At 38.4% G+C, this 26,764-nt stretch overlaps 1 protein-coding gene across 8 annotated transcripts in view; it reads left to right on the forward strand.

The window, feature by feature from the left end:
• Positions 1-25,307, forward strand: part of LOC124743702 (zinc finger protein 708-like) — a 116,293-nt gene extending 90,986 nt beyond the window's left edge. For all 8 annotated transcript variants that reach the window (XM_047248877.1, XM_047248873.1, XM_047248878.1 and 5 more), the window contains 2 exons: positions 14,243-14,280; positions 23,449-25,307. In XM_047248877.1, the coding sequence (XP_047104833.1) occupies positions 14,243-14,280; positions 23,449-24,925 (1,515 nt within the window). In that variant the 3' untranslated portion in view covers positions 24,926-25,307. The remainder of the gene's footprint in view (positions 1-14,242; positions 14,281-23,448) is intronic.
• Positions 25,308-26,764: the final 1,457 nt, after the last annotated feature.

Consider the following 26,764-nt stretch of genomic DNA (forward strand, 5'->3'; position numbering starts at 1 on the left):
GAAGTACATTTTGTAGGAGGTTCACTGTTCTTAACATAATTGGCATGATCAAAATGTAAATCAAAAATAGGTAATTTAATTTCATGATAATTCTGAAGTTTGCTAGGTTACTTATTATCATCTTGTGGTGTGTATATGTAGCTCCAGAATATGGATACATTAATATTGTTAAAATACAGGGTGTACATGAAGTCAAAGAACACTTTCAGTTATTTATTGCACAGCAACTAAGCATTGACAGATATACATATTGCAGTTTGAAAAGAAACTCTGAAAGTTTTTTTTTTTTACAAACACTCAATATGCGAACCATGAGTGACCCAGTGACCCAGCAGACATCAATGCGGTAATCAAATTCTTGCCATATCCATCCCAGCATGTCTCTCATATGCACTCCACTCTTACTGGAATTACACTTTTCTTTGCTGGGCATAAGCAACCTGTCATAACAAATTTGTTGTGTCAGTGGTAAATAGCCTTCCTTGTTGGTGGCTTCTTAGTGTACTTCGTTCTAAACATCTGTTGAAGAGCTGTAGCATACTTGTTTTTGTCAAACTTCAACACACAGAAAGCTTGCTCCACACCTGAACTTGCAGTGTTTGCAAGTAGTGCTATCATTGGCAAATTATCAAACTGCACTGTGCTGGTATACATCAAAAAACATTTTGGGGTTTCTCTTCAGAATGACATATGTATGACATCTGTACAATGTTTGGTTCTTATGCAATAAATAATAGAAAATTTTCCCGGACTTTATGTACTCCATGTAATACACTACTGTTCCTACAAAGTAACACATTCAGAAGCAGTGGTCTGCACCATGCCACGATAAGAGGACTGTAGAATAGTTGAAACATAATATGTGATTTAATTGGCAGAGAGGTTGTGTGCATATAGGCCCAGTATTGCCCTCTTTTGTGTGATAGGACAGGTCAGTGTTACACAGCACTGGATGCAGAGATGTCATATGAAATAGCAACATGTAATCAAGTGCCACTATTTCTTTTCAGTTTCACAAGGTGAAATAGGTGTGTGTGTGTGTGTGTGTGTGTGTGTGTGTGTGTGTGTGTGTGTGTTTAAATGGGGCAGAATTATTGGTCATTCTGTCACATTGTGGCTCACATGAGGCAAGCTGCATCAACAGTGAGGCAGATGTGGAATCAGTGGAGACTAGATCCTGGAGGACACAATGTGACCACAGTGTGAGATGACCACAATCTTGTCTGCTTGCAAGGTGTTACAAGTATTGCATAGTTTCGGAAGGTAATGCTTACAGTAAGTGGTCCAAAAAGGGCAAATAATGCACAGAAAAGGAAAATTAACTTCGAGTAATTGGCAGGATATTAAGAGAGAAAGACTACATGACGGCAGATTGGAACAGAAATCACAAAATGTAAGGTAGTTCCTGTGAAACAGCCACCAATGCAAGTGAGTGGAATAATGCTGGATTGGTTTCTTTGGTTTTGCAAAAAGACATATGTTTATTGAATAACATGTCCTGAATGACAGCATATGTGCCCTGTAGAGTACATGGCTCTAACAACATACGTTATGTGCATCTTCTGACAATATTATAGTAAAAGTTGAATACACACTGCTGTATTATTAAAAGACAATGTAGGGTATGATACTTCAGTTGAATATTGGGTAGTAATATTGACAGCATGATTCAGGATCATGTACACAATACTGAAGTGTGTACAAAAGGAGGATTCTAGAACAGTTAAGTATGAAAATTAAGTTAAAGCTGTACAAAGAATACCATGCCTTGATGCACAATGAAGTCAATTTACTTGATAAACTCCATGTAAATAGGTGTGCCAGGCAGATGAAAGAAAGGTAAGACAGTACTTCATTGAAACAAGCTACTTTCAAATATGAAGTCCAGTCAAAAGAAGTGTGTTAGAAAACATTGTTTGGCATATTCTGTATCACCCGAAATGAAAGCTCTCTTCAACATAAACTGGAAAGTGGAATTAGAACTCCTGAAGGTGGTTGAGGAAAGTATTTGTGTAGGCCACATGCCATAACAAATGAAGACACGTCTCATATTCAGGAACTCAGTTTGAGTTTCTCAAAGTAGGAATAAATCTTCAAAAGAATGTCTGTACCACAGTCTAAATCTGTCCAGAATTTGTCGCTTGTTTACGCTCGCAGCTTCAGGTGAGATACAAATGCACAACATGGAACTTAGGTCAGTTGTCATGCAAAAGCAGACTGAGCATACAGACTGCTAAAAAAACAACCCAGAAATGGCTACAAAAGAACAACAATATGTATGTTACATGTGTTGACGTACAACAGGTGTTACTTTGTCATACATTGGCACATTCCATGGTATTGTGCCAGAGACAGCTGACATCATATAATTTCATGGTTCGTGACTTTGGTACTTAACTAACACAGTAAATTTAGGGGATGGATCTGATGCAAGATTTGGTTCAGCAAAATAGTTTCTGGTCTGATTAAATTTGTTATGCTTGAAGAAGGTATGGAATGCAAACTAATTATATGGCCTGACCACCATGTTGGGCAGAACAATAACTGGAGAATTTTAGCACTTCATTTCTATCTGGTCAACTGCAAGTACTATGTAGAAAAACAAAAGGTTTTTATGTTAGAGGATTAGTTTCCTACATTGTGACAGGAACTTTGCAGTGATTGAGAAAAGAAAGCATCAAAAGTTATGGCTCCTTTAGAATGGAAGCATGTCATAGCTTAGGCCTCTGTAGAACCTTCAAAACTGACCATTCAGGAGATGATGGAAGACTTCAAGGGCATAGGATCTGTGGAGCTGGTTATCAAAACACCACATGCTTTGAAAATTACTGGTGTACTCTGGTTGAAGTTATGCCTTGAGGCATAAGGATGCTTCATCCATGTGGAAGACATTTCATTTTGAAACATGGGTGTGAACATGAAGTAAAAGAAATTCTGTTGTGTTTTGCTTTTTGGTTGCTCTACAATGGGTACTGAAACTTGTAAGGAGCAGAAAAGTGATCTATTGGACGTGACGAAATACATGGAATCAAAATACAGGCATTTTATAAAAACATTGTCTACCATCTGGTAATGTGCCAGCTTTGGGTCTCAACTTGATAACAAACTCATGTTCTATTATTTTAAGACCAAAGTAATCAGTTTACAATAAAAATCTGTTTGATCTGCAGTAATGCTGTATATCAGTTGCTATACACTGTTTTTCTGTTACAATATTTATTTATTTTCTAAAACCGACCCTTAGTGCAATTTTAAAAAGCACAAGCAGGTATTTTCAACAGTCGGCATCTTCAAACAACACATATCTGCTATAACATTATTATTAATGTTTTTTGTTGATTTCCTAAAAACTCCGAAATGTGCCCTACTGCATTATTTGTGCACGTGCTTTATTTTGCTATGATTATGTGCATCTGTCAGGTGACACATAGAGAATGTGATTGATTGGTGCCTTCTTCCAGTAACTAGGACACTTTCATGGGCTCAGAGACTTACGATATGCTGCTGTTAGAGAAGGAACAAGTTCATTTTAATATGAGCGGTATTGTACAGCCATCTCATATGGTCCAGATGCCTTTTTTCTATTAAGTGGTTACTTAGTAGAAAATCAACAGTTGTTGATCATCTCAAAATCTGTCATTTTGATGTTTATGCTGGTACTGAAAGGAGGAACTCCATTACAATATTCCATGGTAAAATAACATTGGAAGATCAAATTGAATTTTTTGGCCTTGTATCTGTTACCTTGAGTTTGTGTGCCAGTAGGGTCATTGATGATGATTTCAGTCCAGCTACTGAGACTGAGAGCTTACTCCTTAATGAGAAATTTTATTCAAGATATGTAATGTTAATGTTATGAAATTGGTCCTATGATGCTAAAAGTATGAAGTTGGGCATATATTGCAAAACTTAAGCAAGTTGTTTAAATGGAATTTAAATGCAATGAAAACTAAACAAGGAAATATAAACACAGTGGCAAAGTTAAACTGAATGTTGTATACTGTCAATGTAAGACACAAAAGTAGAAATAGCCATACTTAAAATCATTAAATTGAATTTTATAGGTTCACATAGCAAGGTTGAACTCTTCAGACTGAATATAATGCAATTTAATTATGTGAATAATTAAGAATATTTGACAGATTCTCCAGTACATAGGCTACTTTGAAATCAGAACTAAAATCTAAGTTCCAACTTTGGGTCAATATAAGTTCATCTTTCATGCTGTGTCACTGTCTGATCAAAGTTCAGCACAAAACAGAACTATCAGTTGCACAAAGTGAAAGTTCTTCAGTCACAAAAAGATAAAACAATGAGAAAATGTGAAAATCCTCAAGTTTTGCTCAAAGTCATATTGTCCATACAATTTTAGAGAACTGAAGTGACACAACTGGTTGACTGCCCAGAGGCTTCAGTTCAACTGCTGTCAAAACCTACGCAGACTTAACAGAAACTGTTCACCAGCCCAGACTGTGAGAAACACAAATATATTACCAAAGAAACCATGAGGCACAGCAGCACTGCTTATTTAAAACCTCAAGAAACCATACAATGCTAGTCAGCTTCAAAGCATTTTACAAAAGTAAATTGAAATAACAGTGATTAAAAGTACATTGTTTTTGTTGAAACTAAACAACTTGAAATAAGAACCTTCCCATGCTGTTCACTTTGAGGCTTACCAAACATTCTAAGATTAATTTTGCGTTATATATCAGTGAAAACATGATACACTGCCATCATATGCAACTGTTAAAAATAAGCAAATCCAAGTAAATATTTCTGTACAGACAAGTATGTCATATCAGATGAGATCATAATTTTATGCTCATGTACTTGGTGCTTTAGGTTACTATGTAGCACATACCAAGTTTGAATTACGACCAATTGAACTGGACTCATCTTGATCTCACTGCATAATAGTTAATTTGTCAAAAAAATACCTAAACACAAATTCACGAAGGATGATTGATTTGGTTTGATTTTGACAGGGAAACTATATCAGCTTTGGTGTAACCTGACTCTGCCTGCACTAAAATAGTTTGTGTGGTATTGCTCCCTGTGTATCTAGTAAAGCCAACCAGTGTCCTTAGATAGTGCAAGGAGTCCCTTTACCAGTTCTTTGTTAGACACAATTTCTCCACTTCTAGTTGCCCCAAAATTTCTCTCTCTTGCTGTGCAGTGACATGCATTCGATGATTAGGTGTGATGCAGTTTCTTCACTCCCGTCACAGATGCTACATTTAGGGTCTTCTTCCGTTGTGCCCATGGTATGTAGGTGTTTTTTGAAATTCTCATGGCTGGTCATCAGCCCAATCTTAAGTTTAATCTCTTTCCCATTCAAGCTCTAGGATTATAGAGCTTCTTTTAAAACATGGCTTTGGCAACATTACCTTACCATGTTTTGCTTATAGACCTTGGTCCAGTATTCTATGTACTGTCTTGTAAGCCAGTTCTGTAGTTCTAGTTTGATCATAGTCATGGTGATTGTAAGGACAGGTTAGAGTCCAATGAGTGGAGTCTTTGCCCCCATCCTGGCCAGTCTTTCGGCTTGTTCATTGCCACCAGTCCCTGAGTGGCCAGTGACCCACATTAGGTTTACCCTATTGCTTCCCCTAGCTCCACCAGAGCTCTGTGACATACTACAATAATCGTAGATCTACTTGCAAGAGCTGCCAATGATTTCAAGGCTGCCTGGCTGAATAGATATAGTGGCTACAGTCCTTGTAGCTCCTATGTATATTCTCCTCCACACACACCCTGATTTCAGCAATTTCAGCTTGGAATACCAAGGCCAGTTTTCCTAGAGAGATGATGCCCTCCACTCTTAGCTGAATCCCATACACCACAACCCCAGCACCTTGGTCTGATTTCTATCCATATGGTGTCGAACTGGTTTTTCCCACTGCTCCCTACTTCCATTTACTATATTGTAAGGCTTGTTGAAGCAGTAAGGAGTTGTTATACAGTCGGCCGGCATTTCCCCAGCCATTCCCCTATTTGCCTCACTCACTATTTTAGTGTGTGTTATGGCTAACCAGGCCAGTCTCTGCACCTTAGCAAGATACTTAGCTGCAACCTGATGTTCTACCTTCTTCCATGACAATACGGCCCCGTAGGAGATCCTAAGTCAAACCATCATGATGTATATCCAGTGCATACCTCAGGGTCTTAGGACCCAGTTTTTGCGATAAGCCCTGTTGGTACTCACTAGTGTACAATTCGCCTTGGAGCAGATGATCTTAATGTGAGGGATTCATGTTACTTACCCTTAGATATTTCACTGTCCTCTTCACAGGTAGGGTTTCATTGAAAAGCTTTACATTCCGACTTGAGTATTGGATATGATTCTTTGTGACTGATACAACAGTCTTCTTAGGATTAACCCTTAGGTCCTGTTTAATGCACCAATCTTGCACAATGTCAAGCACTCCTTGTGCCAAGTATTACAATGACAAGGTCATCTGATTATCCTTGGTAAAAACATTGACTGGAATTTAGTTCCTAAATGAGTTCATTCACCACTAGATTCCACAATATAGTGGACAAAAATCCTCCTGGTGGACAACCTCTAGTGGCGTTCATTACCATCATTTCATTCATCATTGTGGCCTCTACCCTCCTTCCACTAAGTGTGGCCCTAGTTCACCCAGATATAGTGGTCAGTAGATCATGTACCTCTGCTGCCCTTACCATGGGATCGAAGGTTGAATTACTAAAAGCCCCCTCGATGTCCTGGAAGATGCAGAGCGCTGTTTCTTGAAAGCAAAGTGCTTTCTCCACCCTCCCAGCAAATTGACGGAGAGTGGTCTCACATGGTTTACCTGGTTGAAATGTGTGTTGGTGTGTATGTAGAGGAGCCCTATTTAGCCTCATTTCCCCAACATGTACATTAACCAGACCGATTTGTCTCATATCCTTGGCCTTGGTATGATCAGTTCTCCCTGAATTTGGAATAAAGACAACCTTCACTGCCCTCCAGGTATTGGGAATGACTCCCACTACTAGGCTAACCCTGAATAACCTGCTGAGGACTCATAAGATTCTCTTCTGCTTGTTTCAAGAGAGCTGGAAAGATTCCATCTGGGGCAGGTAACTTGACCACTTAGAATGTTCCCACTGCACATTGGATTTTACTGAAATTGACACACTCCTTGGCCGGTTCCCCATCCTGTCTTTGAGTGCCTGAGAACCACTGTCTTTTAGGGATCATGTTCTGATCTACATTATCAGCCAGAGCATATTGAGGAAAGTAAGTTTTGTGGAGCAGTTCCAGTGTCTCATGTGCTGTCTTTGTATATTCTCCTCCTCCTCCTTCCTCAATATACCTTCTGGATTACTTGGTACTCTAGTGAGGATTTTGTGAAGCCTGGCTTGAGATAAGCACCTCCACATGCTGGTCACTTTAGAACCTTACGAAATATTCTTAGATAAATATTACATTAAATATCAGTGAAAACATGATTAACTGCCATCATATGCAACTGTTACAGTAAGTAAATACAAGGAAATATTTCTATACAGACAAATGTGTCATATCAGGTGAGATCGTAATTTCCTGCTCATTTACATGGTGCTTTAGGTTACTGTGTAGCACATACCAAGTTTGAATTACAACCAGTTGAAGTGGACATATCTTGATCACACTGCATAATAGTTAATTTGTCAAAAAAGTACTTAAGACACATTCACTAAGGATAAAGAGTGTAAAATATACTGTCTTTTTGTGTATGGAAGTGTGGAGTATATTTAGCTCTGGTCAAATTGAGAAGTTTTAGTCAAATACCCTGGATCCAGTTGAGTTCCAGGCAAAATATGTATTCACTGTACAGTTTGATGTATTTTTTATGCTTGTGGCAGTTATGGCTTACCAGTAGTACAATTTAGCGTTATTGTAATCAGTGTTTATGAAAATTTATTAATGAAAAACTAGTCAGAGCTATATTTAACTCCTGAAGTTGAGATGCATAATTTGATATAGTAGCGTTGAATTCAATTTTAGTGTTTTTTCTATGTAATATTTGTGAATAATATTTTATAGCTGGAAAGTGACAAATTAGCAGTTGGCTATGAATGTGATTTTTTGAGAGAACAGTCAGCAGAGTTAGAATATTTGATTTGTTGAATCCTTTGTTTATTGCTGTTCCTCACTTATTTTGACCACATTCATCTTTTGCTCGTCAGTAAGTTTATGAGTATATTTAAATCTGTGACCAAAATTCTACTTGCTATCATGGCACTGACCTTGGAAAAGTCCTAAAATTCCTAAAAGATAATAGTGCAAAAGTTGTATGAATGTGAATTTAAATACTGCCTTACAGTCATCAGCTTATTCTCACAGAAAAGTATTCCCAATGGATAGCAGGTTATTGGCATTTTGGCATTTCTCTTGGCTTGGGAGGAACATAGTTCACAGGAGCAAAATATTAAATGTATATTTGTTTCTGTTTCAATGTTAAATGAGAAACGTTCAGTGTCAATCAGTTGGATTTAGATCCAGGCTATGGCTTAGCACTCAACAAGTTCGTTTTTGGTCTGAAAGGAATTTTTTAGAAAATAATCAGAGGTGTGTTTTGAATCATTGACCTGCTGAAATATGCAATTATGTGACATATTCTTTTTCCTACATGGAATCATATTCTTTTCTAAAATGTGACTACAGGAAATATCCCCACACCATGACACTTCTACTACCAAGCTTAGTGACCTATACCTCATCCTTGTTTTCCCCTTCAGCTTTTTTGTTATGTATATAGGGCAAGTAACTATTGCCACCTAGAATAACTGCGAAAGTATTAGAGTAGCTGAAAAGTTTGTGGGACAAATGTTACATGGGACAACGGGGGCCATAATATGATGTTGGTGTTTTGTTGCTAGATGGGTTTGCATCAGATATGAAGGTCAACTTAGTTTTTCTTTTTCTTTTTTTTAATGGGATGCTATAGTTTAGTACTCATTTTCTGATAGCGGTCATCAAGAGGAATCAAATCGTGCATTACAGTAAGGTCTGTGAAGGTCAAAGGAGGTCAAGAAGGTGGCACGAACGTCCACTTACAGATGATGTTCGAAGTGATGACCATTCAATGCCATGCTGCAACCATCTTATCATGCATTGAGTGGTATTCCTTATCACATTGGCACTTATCGAAGCACACAATTCTCTCTCATAACTCGTGCAAATAGTAAATATCCGTCAAATAGGCCATATCCATCTAATGTGTCATTGATGTGTAAACGCCATTTGACAAGTTTTGCAATACAACACTAACAGGAACAGAAAGACTAGTCTCATCAAATAAAGTGAATGTGAATGATGTAGTCCTTTGAAGAATTTCGATATGCTTTTCATTTACAGAGAAGACCAACAAAATTCAGTGAGAGCTGGTACTGTTGTACTGCGGTTAGAGATTCTAGCGCTAGTTTGCATCAAATTGCAAGGGAATTTGGGATGAGCCAGAGTACTGTTGTTCATGTTCTGCATGACCATAAATATCATCCATGCAATATCAGGCTTCACCAAGAATTAACTGGTACGTATTGTATGCATCGCATTAAATTCTGCTGATGGCTCAAGCTCAGATTGAGGGAGGAAACATTTATTAATTTATTTAGTGGCGAGGCTTCATTCGTGAGCCATGGAAATACTAATTTGCATAATATGGATTATTTGGCAACTGAAAATCCATGTTCATTGCTGCAAGTTACACACCAAAAACTGTGGTCAGTGATGGTATAGTGTGGGATTCTGGAAGACATAATTAAAGGTTCCTATTTCATCAAAGGCAGTCTTAATAGTAGGAAGTACACCAATTTCCTGCAAGAAACATTAGGCCTGTTATTGGAAGAAATACTTTTAGGAACAAGGAACAGAATGTGGTATCAATACAATGGGTGTCTGGCATATTTTTCGCTGATGGCTAGAAGTGAGTTGCAGAGAGAATTCCCAAATCATTGGACATGGAGGTGATTTCGTGGCTAGCTGGTTTGCCGGATTTGATGCCTTTGGATTATTTCTTGTGGGTATTCATAAAAGACATTGTTTATAAAGACGTTCCAACTACACCTGAAGATTCGCGAGAGATAATTTTCAGCGCATGTGCTTCAATATGTGCCAAGGTGATACGGAATACCACTGAATCCATGATAAGAGAATCGCAGCACTACATTGATACCAATGATCATCACTTTGAACACCTTCTGTAAATGGATGTTAATGCCACCTTCATTGACCTTCAAAGCCCTTACTGTTACTCATCATTGGATTTGTCTCCATAGCCGCTATCAGAAAATGTGTAGCAAACTATAGCATCCCATTAAAAAAAAAAGGTTGACCTTTATATCTCTGAAGCAACAAAAAAACCACCATATTATGGCCCCTGTTCTATCATGCAACTTTTTTCCCACAAACTTTTCAACTCCTACCATACTTCCAGAGTTATTCTTGGTGCGAATTCTTACTGAATCATCCAGTACACTGGACACCATCAGAAAATAAATATGTTAAATTAATTTTTGTTTTTCCATGATATCTTAGACTTATCTTTGGCATTCCAAGTTCGAGGTTTCCTTGCAAACTCTATCCTGTCCTTATTTTTTGAATTTATGAGTGGGTTTATGTCATTTATCATGTAAATCATCTGTTACTTAGTGACTTTTTACAGTAGATGTGCATTGGCTCAATCCATTATGTTGCTTCCTATTATCCCTGACTTGTTGAGATGTTTTTCACTTGGAGCAGCAGCTGATTGCTTACAAATCATTCTGCCCTTCCTCATTGCTCTTCAAGGATGACCTGACCTTGGCTTACTGGTTACTGTTATTTCCTATTCTGGCCGCTGACTGCACACTTCTTAGTAGTTGTGGTATGCCATAGTCTCTAGCAGTGCTAAATTGCTACCTCCCAATCTTGAAGTCATGCAAAACAGCTTGTCTCACATCAAGCAAGTGTTTCGTTTTGCTATACTTTTAGTTCTCTACAGGTAAACGACCACTGAATGAATACATGAGTCATAGTAGTTAATGAATACCATACCATCAAGGCAAGCTACATACTTTGAGCTAAAGAAATACATACTTACATTGTTGTATGATCTTGCTCTTTCACTAGATATGTAACCCCAGCAGCATGAAGCTCTTGATGGAGTGACACATACATGTTGCTCTCTTTTGACTGCATGCAAACAGTACTGACAGCATAACACAACTGCAAAACATTTCTGAGCACTGCTGTAGCATAACAAAACACTCCAAATACTGTTCCCTGCATATTTGCAGAGACTCTTTGACCTCCTTGCTGTAATGTGTTTGCAGTACATATACAATTGCTGCGCTTTATTGAGATGGTACTAGAAATGTGGAACAATATTTTTTTTTTCCTTCTCAGCTACAGGCCAGCTAAGGCTTTACATTTCTTTATGCTACTCTTTCATCTGTACGCTTTCTTGTTTCCACTCAATTGACATCCAGTTTCTGTCTTGTCTTTTCGGAACTATTTTGCTGTGGTGAATTTATCAACTCAATTCTGTTTCTGTATTTGGTTTTAAATTTCTTGCTTATTTATACTGGTTTCTGGTAGGTCTTGGTGCAGTTCTGTAAGCCATTGAGTTCTTTTCTTAAGTTTTTAGTACTGTTGCACAGTTTTTCTTTTTAGTATGATAAAATTCATTAGCCTTCTTTGCCAAATTTTGTCTCCAGTTATTTTCCTACATATTTATCTATACTTCTTTGTTGTTCCTGAATTTAAATGATTGTACTGGTGTCCTGTTTCCTAATATCTTTCCGTTTTTCATAATTTTCACTATCGTTTGTTGATTCCAAAATTAGTGTTTGTGATGCAGATGTGTATCCTGGCCAAATGACTGCCTTGCAAGTCTGAGGTTCTGTAATTTTGGAGAAAGAATTTTTACTGTAAACATCTTTTCTTAACAGAAATGCAAAGACCATCTTTCATAGTCTACCTTTTGTGGCTCCATTTTCCCCACCATTTGGCTACATGACTTCTCATAGATCCTTAAATTTGTCTTCCCCTGATACTCCCATACTTACTATTTGATTGGGATATTGCAGTCCTGTTGTTACCCACTACTGCTTCTTACCAGAGTAGACAAGTAGTCACGCTTTTCCTACTGTTTTTCTCTCTCTTTGTTTTGTGCTTTCTCTACTCCATGAGTATTGCTTAATTATGTACAAAAGTTGAACAGACAATTTTGACACCCAGTATTCAACTTCTGGTATTGGATTCTGACAACTGCTCCATCAGTTGAATGTTCACTTTTCTAGTATGGTCTGAAAGAAGAATGGCGTTAGTCCTTTGCCTTGGCTAAGGTCTGTTCTTGTCTCAAATGAGGCTGTAGTTCTTTAAGATGATTTGTGTTGTCTTCTGTATTACAGATTCTGTAAGGATTTTGAATAAAAGCAGTCTTGCTTCATAGTCATAAGCCTTCTAAGGTTTACAGATGTATTCCAATAGTATTTTGCTCCTTCAGTCCTTTATCGATTTGCCCTTCAGAGGACCATCCTGTCCTAAGCTATCTCTGATAAATCTCCTATTTTGTAATTGTTAGTGTTGTTTTCTCCTCGAACTTTTTGTGGAATTTCTTTTAATCTTCTGTGAACATGGCTATCTGTTATTACAGGCCAGGAAAATTACTTTTATGATTCGGTGATAATAGTCAATTTCAACAGGTATCTTTGTCCAACTCTGGAAATCATCACCTTTTTGGAATTGTGCTTTGTTGTTGGAACATAAGCTATCTGATATTCTCAAATCATATTATTGTTGACCTCATATCTTTATACTGGTGTATGTGGGTGGGGTGTTATCTGCCAACAATTTAGCTAAATGTCTTTTTCTTACCATTTTTCCTTTTTTCTTACATCCACAGTCAGGCAGACATAAATGGAAACATTTTCTCCGTGGACGGTTATGGAATGTATGTATTCAAAATTAATTTGGCAGCTGTACAGTTCTCAAGTGGTAGTCCAGTGTGACGTCTGAATCCTTTTGAGGTACTACTTTCCTAGTGTTAACCATGTTCACAAATTCCATATTCATTACAAGATAGGACTCTTCGTAATCTGTATGTCCAGACAATGGTAGTACTTCATGTACTAATTTATTTCAGTCATGTCATACTGCACGTCTTAATATCCACTCCCCAAGCACTAGGTGTGACATTTAATAACTTCGATGTAGCTTGTAGTAAGATGTCACTGGAGAATGGCATATGTCAAAATTCCAGTTGTGAATAAATACAGTTAATAGCAGTTGAGGCAGAAAATGTTCTCATCTCCACCCTGTGCCAGTCTGAGGATAAAAATTTAATAAAATTTTTATGTATTCCTCTAGCACTTCATCAGATTCTTCTCAACATTGTTCTCAGGACTGTTTTGCTTTCTGCATTGTTCTTGTTACCCTGATTTATTGGTACATGACCATTAATTATTGTGTACTTCTCATCTAAATGTTGAATTATTGCAGGGAGAGAGTCTTTCTGGAGGTAATGAAAAATTTGGTACTGACTGCAAAATAGATTTGCCATTTATGAATGCAGAGCCTAGTTCTGGAGTAGTTTCATGACTTTCTTCCCTGTGTTCTTTGTGAAAAATCTATAGTTCTCTGAATGTGGTATTTTTTCATCTGTGAACATGCTATTTTATAATGCCAATTTTAACTTGTTGTCCATTTACAATGTCTGAAAGTATTTTGAGTCTGCCAATATTTATTAGTGTTTGTATATTTAATGGTCAAAGCGTGTATGTAGTTCTGGGAATGAACTTATGGTTGGGTTTAGAAGTCACTCCTCATCTCTGCAAGTTGGTCTGGACTGCCCAGTGAACAAAGGCCCAATTGTGTCACTTGCGATGATAGATTCATCTGTCACTTTTCATAATAAAAGAAAAGTGAACGAAAATTTTACACAAGTAGTAGGTGCATGTCAGATTAAAGATGTTTGTGGTCAATTTTCTTTGTGAAGTGTCTAGTAGGAAGTATGGCTACAACCGAATTACTGGCTTGTGTAGATATTTACAGTACTGAAGACAAAGTGAGAAAATGGAGAGTGAATTCTTACTAACATTCTGTTTCATTAACTGCAACTATTTATCATGTCCTCTTTAATGATATTTTCAAGCCTCACTTAAAGCATTTTTTGGACCACTCACATGTTGGTGGGCATTAATAGAATTATATTTATTTACTGTCTCATCAGTTGTAAGTCACAGGCCATTTCTTCAAATATTTCAGGTGGAAACCTCAACAGGATATGCATCTGATAGTACAAGGTACGTTTTCATAATTCACTGCAGAACATTTTGAGAAATATAAATTTTTATTACTTGTGAAAGTACTTAAGGAATAAAATGCACTACTGTAATTATTCAATATTACCGATAAGCAACTTCATTACAATGCAGTATGGTCAGTAATGTTGTTCTCTGCAACAACCATTATGTGACTGTTCCTAGATAAATAGAGCAAATATCTAATATCTGTACAGGAAAATAAAAGTTCAGATGATATGTCAGCAGCTGTGGTGTGCTTAATGCACATCACCACATGAAAATCACTGAAATTCAACAGATTCATCTTGATGGACACAAGCTAATGTCATACTGCAGTAGAACAAGTAAGAAGAAAGGGTGAGTGGCTATATATCCAAAAATTGGAGCTGATTCCCAATCTTTCAGATTAATGCATATAGTGTTGAACAGCTCTTTCAATGCTGTACCACAGTGGTGCTCAGGAAACACACAAGCTTTTAGTGGTGACAGTTTATGGGCCACCATCAAGAAGAACCGTAAGTAGCTGGTGCCAGTTTCAGTAAGGTTGTGAAGACTTAACTGGTGAATCCTGATTCTCTTTGTTTCTCCTTTGTCCCGGTGTTCCCTGAAGGCTGACCCATTCATTAAACACATTACAGGTGAGAAGGTAATGATTAATTCCCAGCTCTGCATCAACAGGTAGGGTTCACACATACCCTCTGATACAGGTCAGGCCCAGACAGGGGTGACTGCCTAAGCTGTTACCTTCCCAAATGCCAATTGATCCCTCTGTCAGGAGTTTGGGAGGTGTGACCTGAGGAGTGAAGTCATTTATGGTGGGTGAATCCTCCTTTGAGGGGACCCCCAATTGGAAGGAGCATACCATTGGAGATGTTGGCAATCATGGCTTATTATTTAGCAATGACTCAATCACCATCGTAGTTCGTGTCTACTAAATGTCCTCACAGTATCATGTACCAGAGGTGGTCAGTCCTTTTCTATTGTTAATGCATACATTCTGAAAGTTGCTGTAGCAGTTGCAGACCCTGTGAAATTCTTTTGTCATTTATGTAATACAACTTTGCTTCTGAAGACGTATTGTGATTTCCAAGCCCAACAATTGCTTACAGCATTACTCCTCCAGAGTTATCCTATTTGTGTTGAGGACCATCGTTCACTGAAATCTTCACATGGTGTTCTTTACATTCTGATGCTAGATGGCCTCACTGAGGGAGAAATCCACACTTACCTCTCTAATCATGGCATCACTGTGACCCATTGAGTAATGAAGAAGATGGATGCGAACTTAATGCCCACATGCACTCTTTCTACCGTCTGCTCAAGTAGTGATTGCCTCACAGATTAAGGCAGGCTATGAAGTCATCACGGTCCAACCATGCACTCCAAACCAGATGAGCTCTTACAAGTTTCAACATTATAATAAAACATGTATCCTGTCAAAACATAGCCAAATGCGTTACTCTCAGCAAAGATGTTCATGAGGGCAGCTGTTTGCCTCCTCTCTGCTGTATCAACCGTAATCCCATGAATGTCCAATGGGTCTTAATGATTGAACCATCCATGAGATCTGAGTGAAGGACATCAAACCCCACACTTTAACTTGCAGTTGTTAGCTAGTCAAAATCCATGCATTTTACCATCTGGCATTTACAGTACCAATTTTGCTATGCCATGCATAACGGAGAATATGCCCACCCAGACTTGCAACCTCAAGTTCAGTATTGCAGTAGTGAAATCACCCAGGTCACAGTAGCACCGCCGTCTCCTACAGCTGTGCAACAGGCCTTCAGATCTTTGCCCCTGGTAGCGAAATCACCTGCTACACAACTGTCAGGCTGAAAGGATAAAAGCTGTACTCCTGCAAAGACTTTCTACAGTTAAAACCATAGTCTTCATCTGCCAACTAGAAAGTTCTAAGAAATCAAACAGAAACGAACGGTTTTCTCCTTCCCTGACTTAGAGATCTTCTTCAGTGGTGTTGCCACATATACCCTCACCCGGCTGACCTCCATTTTGCTGGTGCCCACTGCTTACTGGTTTTCTGCCATGGAATTCACAGGCTGACCCAGGGGGGAAGCTAATATGTTTGTAGACCTCATGGAACAGTATTCTGCAGCATCTGCCCCCTGTAGTAGTGGATTTTTGAAGGCTGGCACTCAGCAGCCACCTAGGTGACTAACCATCCTGTGTTCGCTCCTCCCCAATCCCCATTCCCCATTATGACTCTTCTCCAGTGGAACATTCGTGGCATTAGATCTAACAAGGAGGAGTCACAGTTGCTCTTGGAATTGCAGTGTCCACTTGTTTTCTGCTTCCAAGAAAAAAAAATTGTCCTCACAACCCCTTTGATCTCTCATGTTTCCTTCTGGTCCTCTGTGATCTTCCCCCAAGGACAGCATTCCACCTCATGGGGAGCCATGCTGGTCATCCATCTCATTGAACACTCGACTGCTAGCTGTTGCCGTCTACATTTTCCTCCCTCATTTCACCTTTCCTCTTCATAACTTGTACACCCCTCTTTCATTTGCTGTTACTAAGTTGGACGTACTCCAGCTCATTGATCAGCTCCCTCACGCCTTTTTGCTGCTGGGCGACTTTAATGCACACCATCTGCTTTGGTGCTCTGGGAGAACCTGTCCAAGAGGTTCCCTCTTAGCTGACTTCCTGAATCTCTTAGCACTGGAGCACCCACGTTCCTTTCAGATTCCATGCACATTTATTACCATTTGGACCTCTCATTCTGCACTGTCCAGCTCGCTCATCATGTTGAATGACCCATTCCCTCTGATACATACTCAAGTGATCACTTTCTGTGTGCTATCCATTCGCCGACTACTAACTCACCTGAGTGCAAATCCAATTAGCAGCTTTCCAAGGCCAACTGCAGGCTTTACCCCTCCCTCACTACATTTACACAGCTGTGATGACCACTTAAAGTATCTTCCAAACGTTATCCCTACCGCCGAAGTATGTTCCATACCATGCACTTCATGTTTACTGTAGCATGTTCTGTTCCCTGGTGGACTGAGGCATGCAGCAATGTGGTTTGCTTGCGGAGATGTGCTCTCCACATTTTGAACCATCATCGTGATACATCTGCTGGAGGGCTGGTATCCTCTGTAGTCCATACATCTGGGGCTTCAGCGGCCATCTGCCACATTTACTAGAGGAAATTTTGAAAGACAAAGTTGTCTCAAGGTTTATATGGTTTGGATTTGTCACACACACACACTTATGCAGGAAAACATGATGCCTGAATGCCCGTTGTATCATTGCCTTTGCTGTCCCCATTAACCATGTGGACTCTCCCACCAGGTATCTCATCTCCCTTTTCATCAAGGATTTTACAATCAGTTTCAGTTCTACATCAACCTGTCTCCTAAATTCAGTGACATTAGGTATGCTTTCGTGTGTTTCCAGCCAGTCAACGCTGTACGTCACTGCCCCCTGCTCGTGTATTGGAGGAAAGTAGTTTGCTTTAAATTTAGACCAATTAGGATTAGAGTGAAAGTCAGTACATCAAAGCTTCAAATGATGCAGAGGTTTGCATACTGCTTGTTTTTCAGCAATTTTCAGAAAAAATATCATTCAGAAATATCCTCAGAGGTATGAACTGAAGTCATGGTAGCACCAAACATTGTACAACAGCTGATTCCTTTTGGTGAAGTGACAACACAATTCTTCAGGTGGCCTTAAATCACCAAGAGCTTCATACCCCGAACAACATCTAAATTTACAGTTCCACCTTTTGTGGATTTCCACATTGTCTCATGCAAAGTATCCTACATAAACACACTGTAAAATCTTGTGTTTTAAAATTTTCTGATGAGTTTAAGCAGATCTATGTTTTTAATCCTTCTTTCCAGTACCATTGCTGTGGAAGTTTTTTTTAATGTACAACCCAAGCAATTTTCCGTATTGTAAATACAGGCCTTTACCTATAGTGACGGCCTCCATGGCCATATTACACCTTTTAGTTGCTTGTAATTACTTTTCCCTTTTTTGGGCATTCTGTACTGCTTGAAATATTTCAGCTCTCCTAGCTAATGAAACCAGTGGCTGACAGCCCAGCAAATGTAGGAATCAGAACCTGAATTACTTCACCAGATGTCTTTGGTATTGGTAGGAACCTGGGCGTTTTAACCCATCATTTCCTTCCATGTTTCTGCCTCAAGGCACCTTTTGCTACTGTCACCAATTCTGTAAATATCGCATCGGTTTTTCTTCATCTTTAGCATATAGTGAGTTGTATTCAGTATTGCTTGAAGGTTAGTCCAGTACCCAATTTAAGTTCGAGCAAACATTGCCTTATCAACATCATATGCGGGAATAGGTTGTCCTATATGAATATCCGTCCCTTGACATACCTGCGCAGCCTTATCAATGAGTATTTGGTGTGCAGTATGGTGATCTTTATTTGTAGTGTAGGTGATGATGATGTGCTCTTGCACACATTTTCCAATGTGTTAAAGCCCTTATCGCCATAATCTAGGTGCTATTTCAATTTTGTTCCAGCTCCACAGACATTGTATCCAGAAATACAAAGTTCGCATGGCAGACTCTTGAGAATACCACCTCCAAATTTGTTGACACATTTCCTATCACTCGTGCCACACTACTGCATGGTTTGAGCTTTGATTTTCGTATTGCATAGCAATTTGCGACTGTTCACCCAGCTGTTGAGCTTCGATGAGAAACTAAACCATTTCATCAAAGCCCTGTTCCCTCGACATCTTACGATCTGCTCTATGAGGAACATAACGGGTTTAAAGCTTTCCCATAGTTCATAAGGTTTGTTCTTAATTCTGTGGTGAATAATGCGATTATACTTGTCAATGATCTGTGGCTGTATGTTCAGCCATTTGCACATACGTAGAAGATTACATTGCTTCCACATTCGGTTTTCGATTGTCCAGTTTAACCATTTGGCAGTGCTAGTTTCCAAATGGGAGAATGTTGAGTAGTGATTTATCCAACATCATTCCAATTCTACCTTGATATGCCTATTGTAAAATTTACTTCCATCACATGCTTCAAGGTTGTTGGGAGTCGAGTTAGTCCTGTCTGCAACAATTGTTTAGAAACCTCTCAAACCTCCTTCCCTATCTTTACTTTCAAAGGTGAGGCCCAAGCAAAATTGGAACGTGTGTCTGTGACCATGAGAATGTACTTGAAACCATTATTTCATTTTAAGTAGTCTTGCGTATCTGAGACCAGCCTGCCACGCATAATCCATTCCTTGTATTATCAGAAATATTCTGCATACAGGTCTGTAAAGCTCATGAACAACTCCCTCCACAATTACTCGACGATGCATATTTTTCAAAGCTCAGGTAAGATTGATAATATTTTGCTCATGTGACCAGCATTCTCTTCACCAGCTGAAGTTGTAAACAGTCGTAATCGAGCTATGATTTCATTTAGTTACCATAATTTGTATACTCTAGAGGTAGATTGTTCAGTCTTTCAGGCTAAACTTCGGTTATTTTACCTGCACTATGTGGAGCTGCTACTGCTGGTACAGTTAAAATCCTGTATTTGTCACTATATGAAACTTCCATTCATCCTTTTGGGGTTTTACATGTGTTGGTAATTCGTAATAGTGGACTACATGTTTTTATAGTTTCAGGGTATATTTTTGACATTTGACATTTTCAGAATTATTAACTGTAAGAGCCTAGGCAATCTTTCAAATTCCTTGTTCCCAATTCTTATGGCCTTCTTGGTTAAGCATATTGAGTGCTTACCTACCAAATATGGTTTCGTCCTGATGACCCCATATGTTGTCTTAACTCATCATTGCTACTTCTCCTCCTCCTCCTCCTGTTTCTGCTTATATCTACAGTGCATGACAGTTCTTCCAGCCTGTCAGTTCCTGGCTTAAATGTTACTGAGAGATGCTGGTCTTGTTGCAGTTGACCCAACTTTCACAAAAGTAACTTCTATCACATTGCCTTCCACACCTCTATTTTTAGCATTACACTTTTTCGGCAACATCCTGCTGTATACTAAGGCATTTTTGAGACAATTTACAATCTAAATGTGCTTTGAGACTATGGGTGGTGATGGGAGTAAAGTGCCTTAGCCATCACATTCTTGTTCCACACATACGTTAGTTTTGCATCGACTTCTTTAATTTCTTGCCCGCCGGAGGTTCGAGTCCTCCCTTGGGCATGGGTGTGTGTGTTGTCTTTAGCGTAAGTTAGTTTAAGTAGTTTGTAAGTCTAGGGACCGATGACCCTAGCAGTTTGGTCCCATAGGAATTCACACACACACATCTTTAATTTCTTGTTGACACACAGTTCACATTCCTGTATTAGAGCATTCAACACCTCAACATTCATAGCACCTCCCTTGACAAGACCTTCAGTTCCCTTAATTTAGTGTTGACTGCCTCCATTTTTTTTTTGTCAAATGCATGTGCTTTGCATCCTCTGAATGAATGTACAACACATGTTCAAATTTGTACATAGTGTACAATATACTGACACATGTGCATTTTGGTGCATTGCCTTTTTGAAGGTATTTGTTCAAGTTCCGTTTCTATTGACTCTCATTCAATTTACTAGTTTTATCTGTAACCAGCAAGCTATACTGAGAGTTACTCCAGCAATCCTCACATGTAACAAATTTATTGAGTGGCATGTCATTTCCTACATGTACTTTGAAAATATGCTTTAAATTTAGATAGTCCTGTTCGAAAGTTATAAGATTGATGTATCCCATACAAATAACTTTGGGAGGCTTAAGTATTTCTCACTGAAATAAAATACGTTGACTTGCATGTGGCGAGCAAATCAGAAATACCTGCAGATATCCTGATTTTCCACTGAGATGTTGCCAAATATGAATATGGTGTTAGTTTTACATTTTCAGGTGGTAGAATGTCGCTGCTTTTGCTGGCTGTTCAGTATGTTACTCCCTTAACGCCATGCAAAATTTCCTGCAGTAGCTGATATTTTGACTGAAACTGAATTTTTGAAAAATATATACATGCTCTAAGTGGTCTCCCACAGGATGTGTCAACAGTGTAAAAACTAGATTATTTTCCGCAGCATGAAGCCCCAATAACCAAAGCATTTCTAATATCAGGAAGTAATGATCCATTTGCCTTGTTCTTCTGGTTTCTACCTTCATCATAGCAGGACCGGTCATTTAAAGACCCTTGTGGTGAGACTGTTTCTTCCACTTGGTTATGGTGGTAACTGTTTATTTACATTGAAATAGAGAGGTTTTATAAACTCTTACTTACAGATGGGTACATAAACAATTGTAATTCAGTGCCCACATCTGGTAATGTTGAATCATACATTTCCACTGCAGTCAATGCACAGAATGCATCAGGGAGTCGAGCTATTATAGTTTCCAATGAATGGAGAGTTTGGCAAGCTATGGACAGTAGATAAGTGCACAATGTGCTGTAGAATTGGAGGATATGTGACTGCCTTCTTTGCCAACACATTAGCTCATCCTGTACTGCATTTCATTAAACTTGAAAGTCTGCTCCTGTAGATCTGTGCTCCTTCTGTGGTGAAATATTTTAACTATATCAACTGACTCCCTACAGAGATGGTATGATCACGTGGTAACAGCAGGGGAGAGCAAACTTTTCTGTGGAACAAGGCCGAAATTAACTTTGACATATTGCGTGGTCAACGTCATTCGTCCAACGAGAATATTATTTTGTCATCACTAAATCAATGGTTTTCAACTGATTCCACTTATTAGAACTCCCTATTCAATATTACACACTCTGACATGCTTACACCCACTGGTATTCAAACCGTAGGTTTGATTGAACAGCATTTTGTTGACACCAGATGCCTGCTGCTGCAATGACTTCACCTTTGCTGCAAGGAAAGCATATAGTGTTCGTTAGAAGCTTATTTGCTCATTTTCTCTGTTCATCAGCATTAATAATTAAACTGGCTCACAACAGGGACTTTGGATGCATGACTTGCATCCTTATCCTTTGATGTTTGTCACAAGTGAGCAAATTATTTATCCATTGCTGTAAGTATATTTTCACGACATCTACTACTATCATAGCTATAATTGTATTATTATTATTATTATTTCTCTTTCCTGTCTCAAACGTTATGTCTGGTTAAAAATGGAAAGTGACGTCGACCTTGATCAAGCATGCCTTCCTTTTAACTATACAGTATACATTATATTTCATTTAGGAACTTTCGGGTAATTGAACATATATCAATAATTACAGATTTCTGGATGTAGCTGTTTTCTACATTTGGTTGTAGCTGTATTGCGTTGTTGTACTGGTGGATATTGTTTGGTATGACTCCTGTACTTAATAGTATAATTGCTATGATGTCAACTTTATCCTGATGCCACATGTCTTTGACTTCCTCAGCCAGTTGGATGTATTTTTCAATTTTTTCTCCTGTTTTCTTCTGTATATTTGTTGTATTGGGTATGGATAGTTCGATTAGTTGTGTTAATTTCTTCTTTTTATTGGTGAGTATGATGTTAGGTTTGTTATGTGGTGGTGTTTTATCTGTTATAATGGTTCTGTTCCAGTATAATTTGTATTCATCATTCTGCAGTACATTTTGTGGTGCATACTTGTATGTGGGAATGTGTTGTTTTATTAGTTTATGTGTATGGTAAGTTGTTGATGTATTATTTTTGCTACATTGTCATGTCTTCTGGGGTATTCTGTATTTGCTAGTGTTGTACATCCCCTTGTGATGTGATCTACTGTTTCTATTCATTGTTCGCAAAGTCTGCATTTATCTGTTGTGGTATCGGGATCTTTAATAATATGCTTGCTGTAATATCTGGTGTTTATTGTTTGATCCTGTATTGCAATCATGAATCCTTCAGTCTCACTGTATATATTACCTTTTCTTAGCCATGTGTTGGATGCGTCTTGATCTTGTAACACTTGCAAGTGAATTATTTTAATTCCCATCTAAAAATTTCAAATCAAATTGGCAGTGACTCAGATTAATCATTATTTTTACCTCATCAGTTCCTTCCTTGTGGTGGAATATTTTAATTTTAAATCACTAACAGTTACTATATATGTAACTTCTTATGCAATTTTATGAATTCGCGCTTATAGTACTGGATTTATGGACACCTAAATATTATTTCTTTGTTGTACGTATATCAATATTTAACATTATCCTCATTACTCTTCAGATTGACTCAGTGTGCTGGTGGGTGCTGTGACATACCATGTGAAGAAACTAGTCGCCATAGAGTGGTCCAGGATGAGTTGGTGATAGACATGAAGTCAACACATGAGTTTGGTACCAATACAAAAGATATGACTGTTGATAAGAACTGCTCAGTTGCCACACAATATAACTGTAGTACGAGGGAAAAGGAATTATATGTATATAGCTGTAATTTCTGCCAACAGAGCTTTCCTTCAAAATACAGATTCATAAAGCATGTGTTTATGCACATTGATGGCATGCAACCACCTTCGTATGTTTGTAAGTGGTGTGGTGAAGTATTTCACAGTAATGTTAGTTTGAAAAAACATTTGAGAATGAGTGAGAATCATCATGTCTTAACTGCTGGAAACCATGAAAAATATGGCTATAGTGAAGAGCATCAAAGCAGTATCTTCTCAGATAGTGAGCCAGAAGTTTCTATCGCAGAATACAATGAGCTGAATTCATACAAGGAAATGTGGAAAGCTGCTAGTGACATAGGTAACACACACATGACAAATGATACAGAGGAAACAAATCATTATGGATCTCTATCTACAACTGTTAATGTCAGATCCCAGGGTGATCTACTTACTGCAAACAGAATCCACAAACGTGATATTTGTGGCAAATCTTTTGCTGGTGCAGGCAATCTTAAGAAACATGGATTAATTCACACTAGAAAAAAACCTCACAAATGTAAGATTTGTGGGAAATCTTTTGCTTTCCCAAGCCATCTCAAGAAACACATGGTTCTTCACACTGGAAAGAAACCTCATAAATGTGAGCTTTGTGGACAATCTTTTCCCAGGAGAAGCTCTCTCAATAGACATAAATTAGTACACACTGGAAATAAATCCCACAAATGCCAGATTTGTGGGAAATATTTTGCCAGGACAGACGCTCTCAGAAGTCATTCACTAATTCACACTGGAAAAAAATCCAACAAATGCGAGATTTGTGGGAAATCTTTTGCCAGGACAAGCAATCTCAAGGCACACAAATTAATTCACACTGGGAAGAAACCTCATAAATGTGAGATTTGTGGGAAATCTATTGCTTACTCAAGCAGTCTCAAGAAACATTTGTTACTTCACACTGGAAAGAAACCTCATAAATGTGAGATTTGTGGGAAATCTTTTGCTTTCTCATGGGAACTCAAGACACATGTATTTCCTCACACTGGAAAGAAACCTCATAAATGTGAGATTTGTGGGAAATCTTTTGCTTTCTCAAACGGTCTCAAGAAACATGTATTACTTCACACTGGAAAGAAACCTCATAAATGTGAGATTTGTGACAAAACGTTTGCCCTCACACGTTATCTCAAGAAACATGTATTAATTCACACTGAAAAGAAACCTCACAAATGTGAGATTCGTGGGAGATCTTTTGCTAGAGCAGGCAATCTCAAGACACTGAATCATACATGCCAGGAAGAGACCTCACAAAAGTGATGTTTGTGGCAAATCATTCTTAGATCAGCTTATCTCAAGATACATGCATTAGGACACATTGGAAGGGGACCTCACAAATGTGATACCAGTGACAAAAGTTTCACTCAGTTGGGCACTCTCAAGATACATCAGAAAGAAACTACAAGTAAGTGTTAGTTTTTTGTAAATAGGTTTTCCTGGTTGATGCCCTCAAGGTGTGTAAAATAATGGAAGAAGCAAGGGGAGAATAAATTGTAATGCCCGTGAAATAACATACAAATATGGTATAATTGTGAAACAATGTGTACTATAGAGTGGTAACAGATAATGTGACAATATAAAAATCCATATCTGCTGCTTGAGATGTCAAGAAATTGTATTACTAAATACTCGAGAAACATGACTCAAATGTGTTTTTGTCAATAACACTGCTGTTTTTTCCTATAGCTCTTGAGAAAAGAAAATTGTGTATTGTGATAAATCCCTGTTTGTCAGGAATCATAAGTACCATGCAATATTCAGTATAAGGCCAAGGATAGGTGATGACTTGCTGCTTATTATTCCAAACATAGTCATCATGTAGTACTTGTAACTGTGCATTTTAGAAACAGTGACATCAAAAATATATTCATGGCACTTCCTTCACAAAGGCTAGTAAACTCAACACTGGAGAAACATGATTATGACAATTATTTTAGTCAGGTATGTTTTCGCAAGAGATCTGCTGTATGTGAAATGAATAGAGTTTACATTTATGTTCTGTTAGTACTAATCCTGTATTAGTAAGAGTAACAACAAATATAGCAACCTGCTTAATAGCATGTTTGTCCACCTTTGGAACACAATACTTCGACAGTTCTACACGATATGGACTTGGCATGTCATTTATGTGTTTCTGGATGTATGTTGTACCAGTTGCATTCCACACGTTCAGATCAGCTACATGGTGTGATCAAGATGTTAGGTACCATACTACTAACACAACTGTAGAGTCGTTCTGCATATGTGTCATCGGCAGTGATCCTGCTGTAAGATGCCTTCACCGTGGGAGAGCATATCAGGCATGAAGGAATCTATGCAGTAGCAATAACCCACATAGTCGGCAACTCTCATGATGCCTTCAATTACTACCAGATGTCCCAAAGGAGCCTGAGTGACTGTCCCCATAGCATAATGGGCCCACCACGTAGTGCCATTCGCCTAGATGATAGCATATCTGGATGTTGCAACTGACCTGGTGTAACAGGAAATGTCACATATCCTGACAGTTGGCAGTTGACATTAGCATTGACCTTCATTCCAGCATCAATGATCCCTTGCCCACTGCAGTTGCAATTGAACATTTTTGTGGAGCCCCATGTTCAACAATATACATTGATTTGTGGGTTCAAAAACGTCTATGGCTGCTCAAGCATTGTTTTCTTTAATTAGATATGACATATTGCCACATGTCAAGCTTCACAGAGCAGGCAAGCCTCTGACCTGCATGATTTGTAATGGATAGGTGTATTACATGTTTTCATAAGTTTATCAGTTTATCACCTTTAAGCCACTTTCCACAGATGTTCACAAAAGTAGCATAGATCTAGCCTACCAGCTTCACCACTTTTGAGGTGCTTGTTCCCAACTACAATCCCACTGTAACCAGCCCTTTGCTAAAGTCACTTATGTCATTGGATTTATATGTCTGTGACCCATCTAATTGGTAGAACAATTCAATGTTAATTTCTGGTCTGCTTATATACTTGTAATCTGCTTATTGCATCATGTGCATACAACATGGGGCATTCATACTCCTTGCAGGCAGTATTCATGACAGTTTTGCTCACCAGTGCATCTCTACACAAATGGGTCGGATGT

This window comes from Schistocerca piceifrons, unplaced genomic scaffold (genome assembly GCF_021461385.2).
Source record: "Schistocerca piceifrons isolate TAMUIC-IGC-003096 unplaced genomic scaffold, iqSchPice1.1 HiC_scaffold_2512, whole genome shotgun sequence".
Classification (NCBI taxonomy): Eukaryota; Metazoa; Arthropoda; class Insecta; order Orthoptera; family Acrididae; genus Schistocerca; species Schistocerca piceifrons.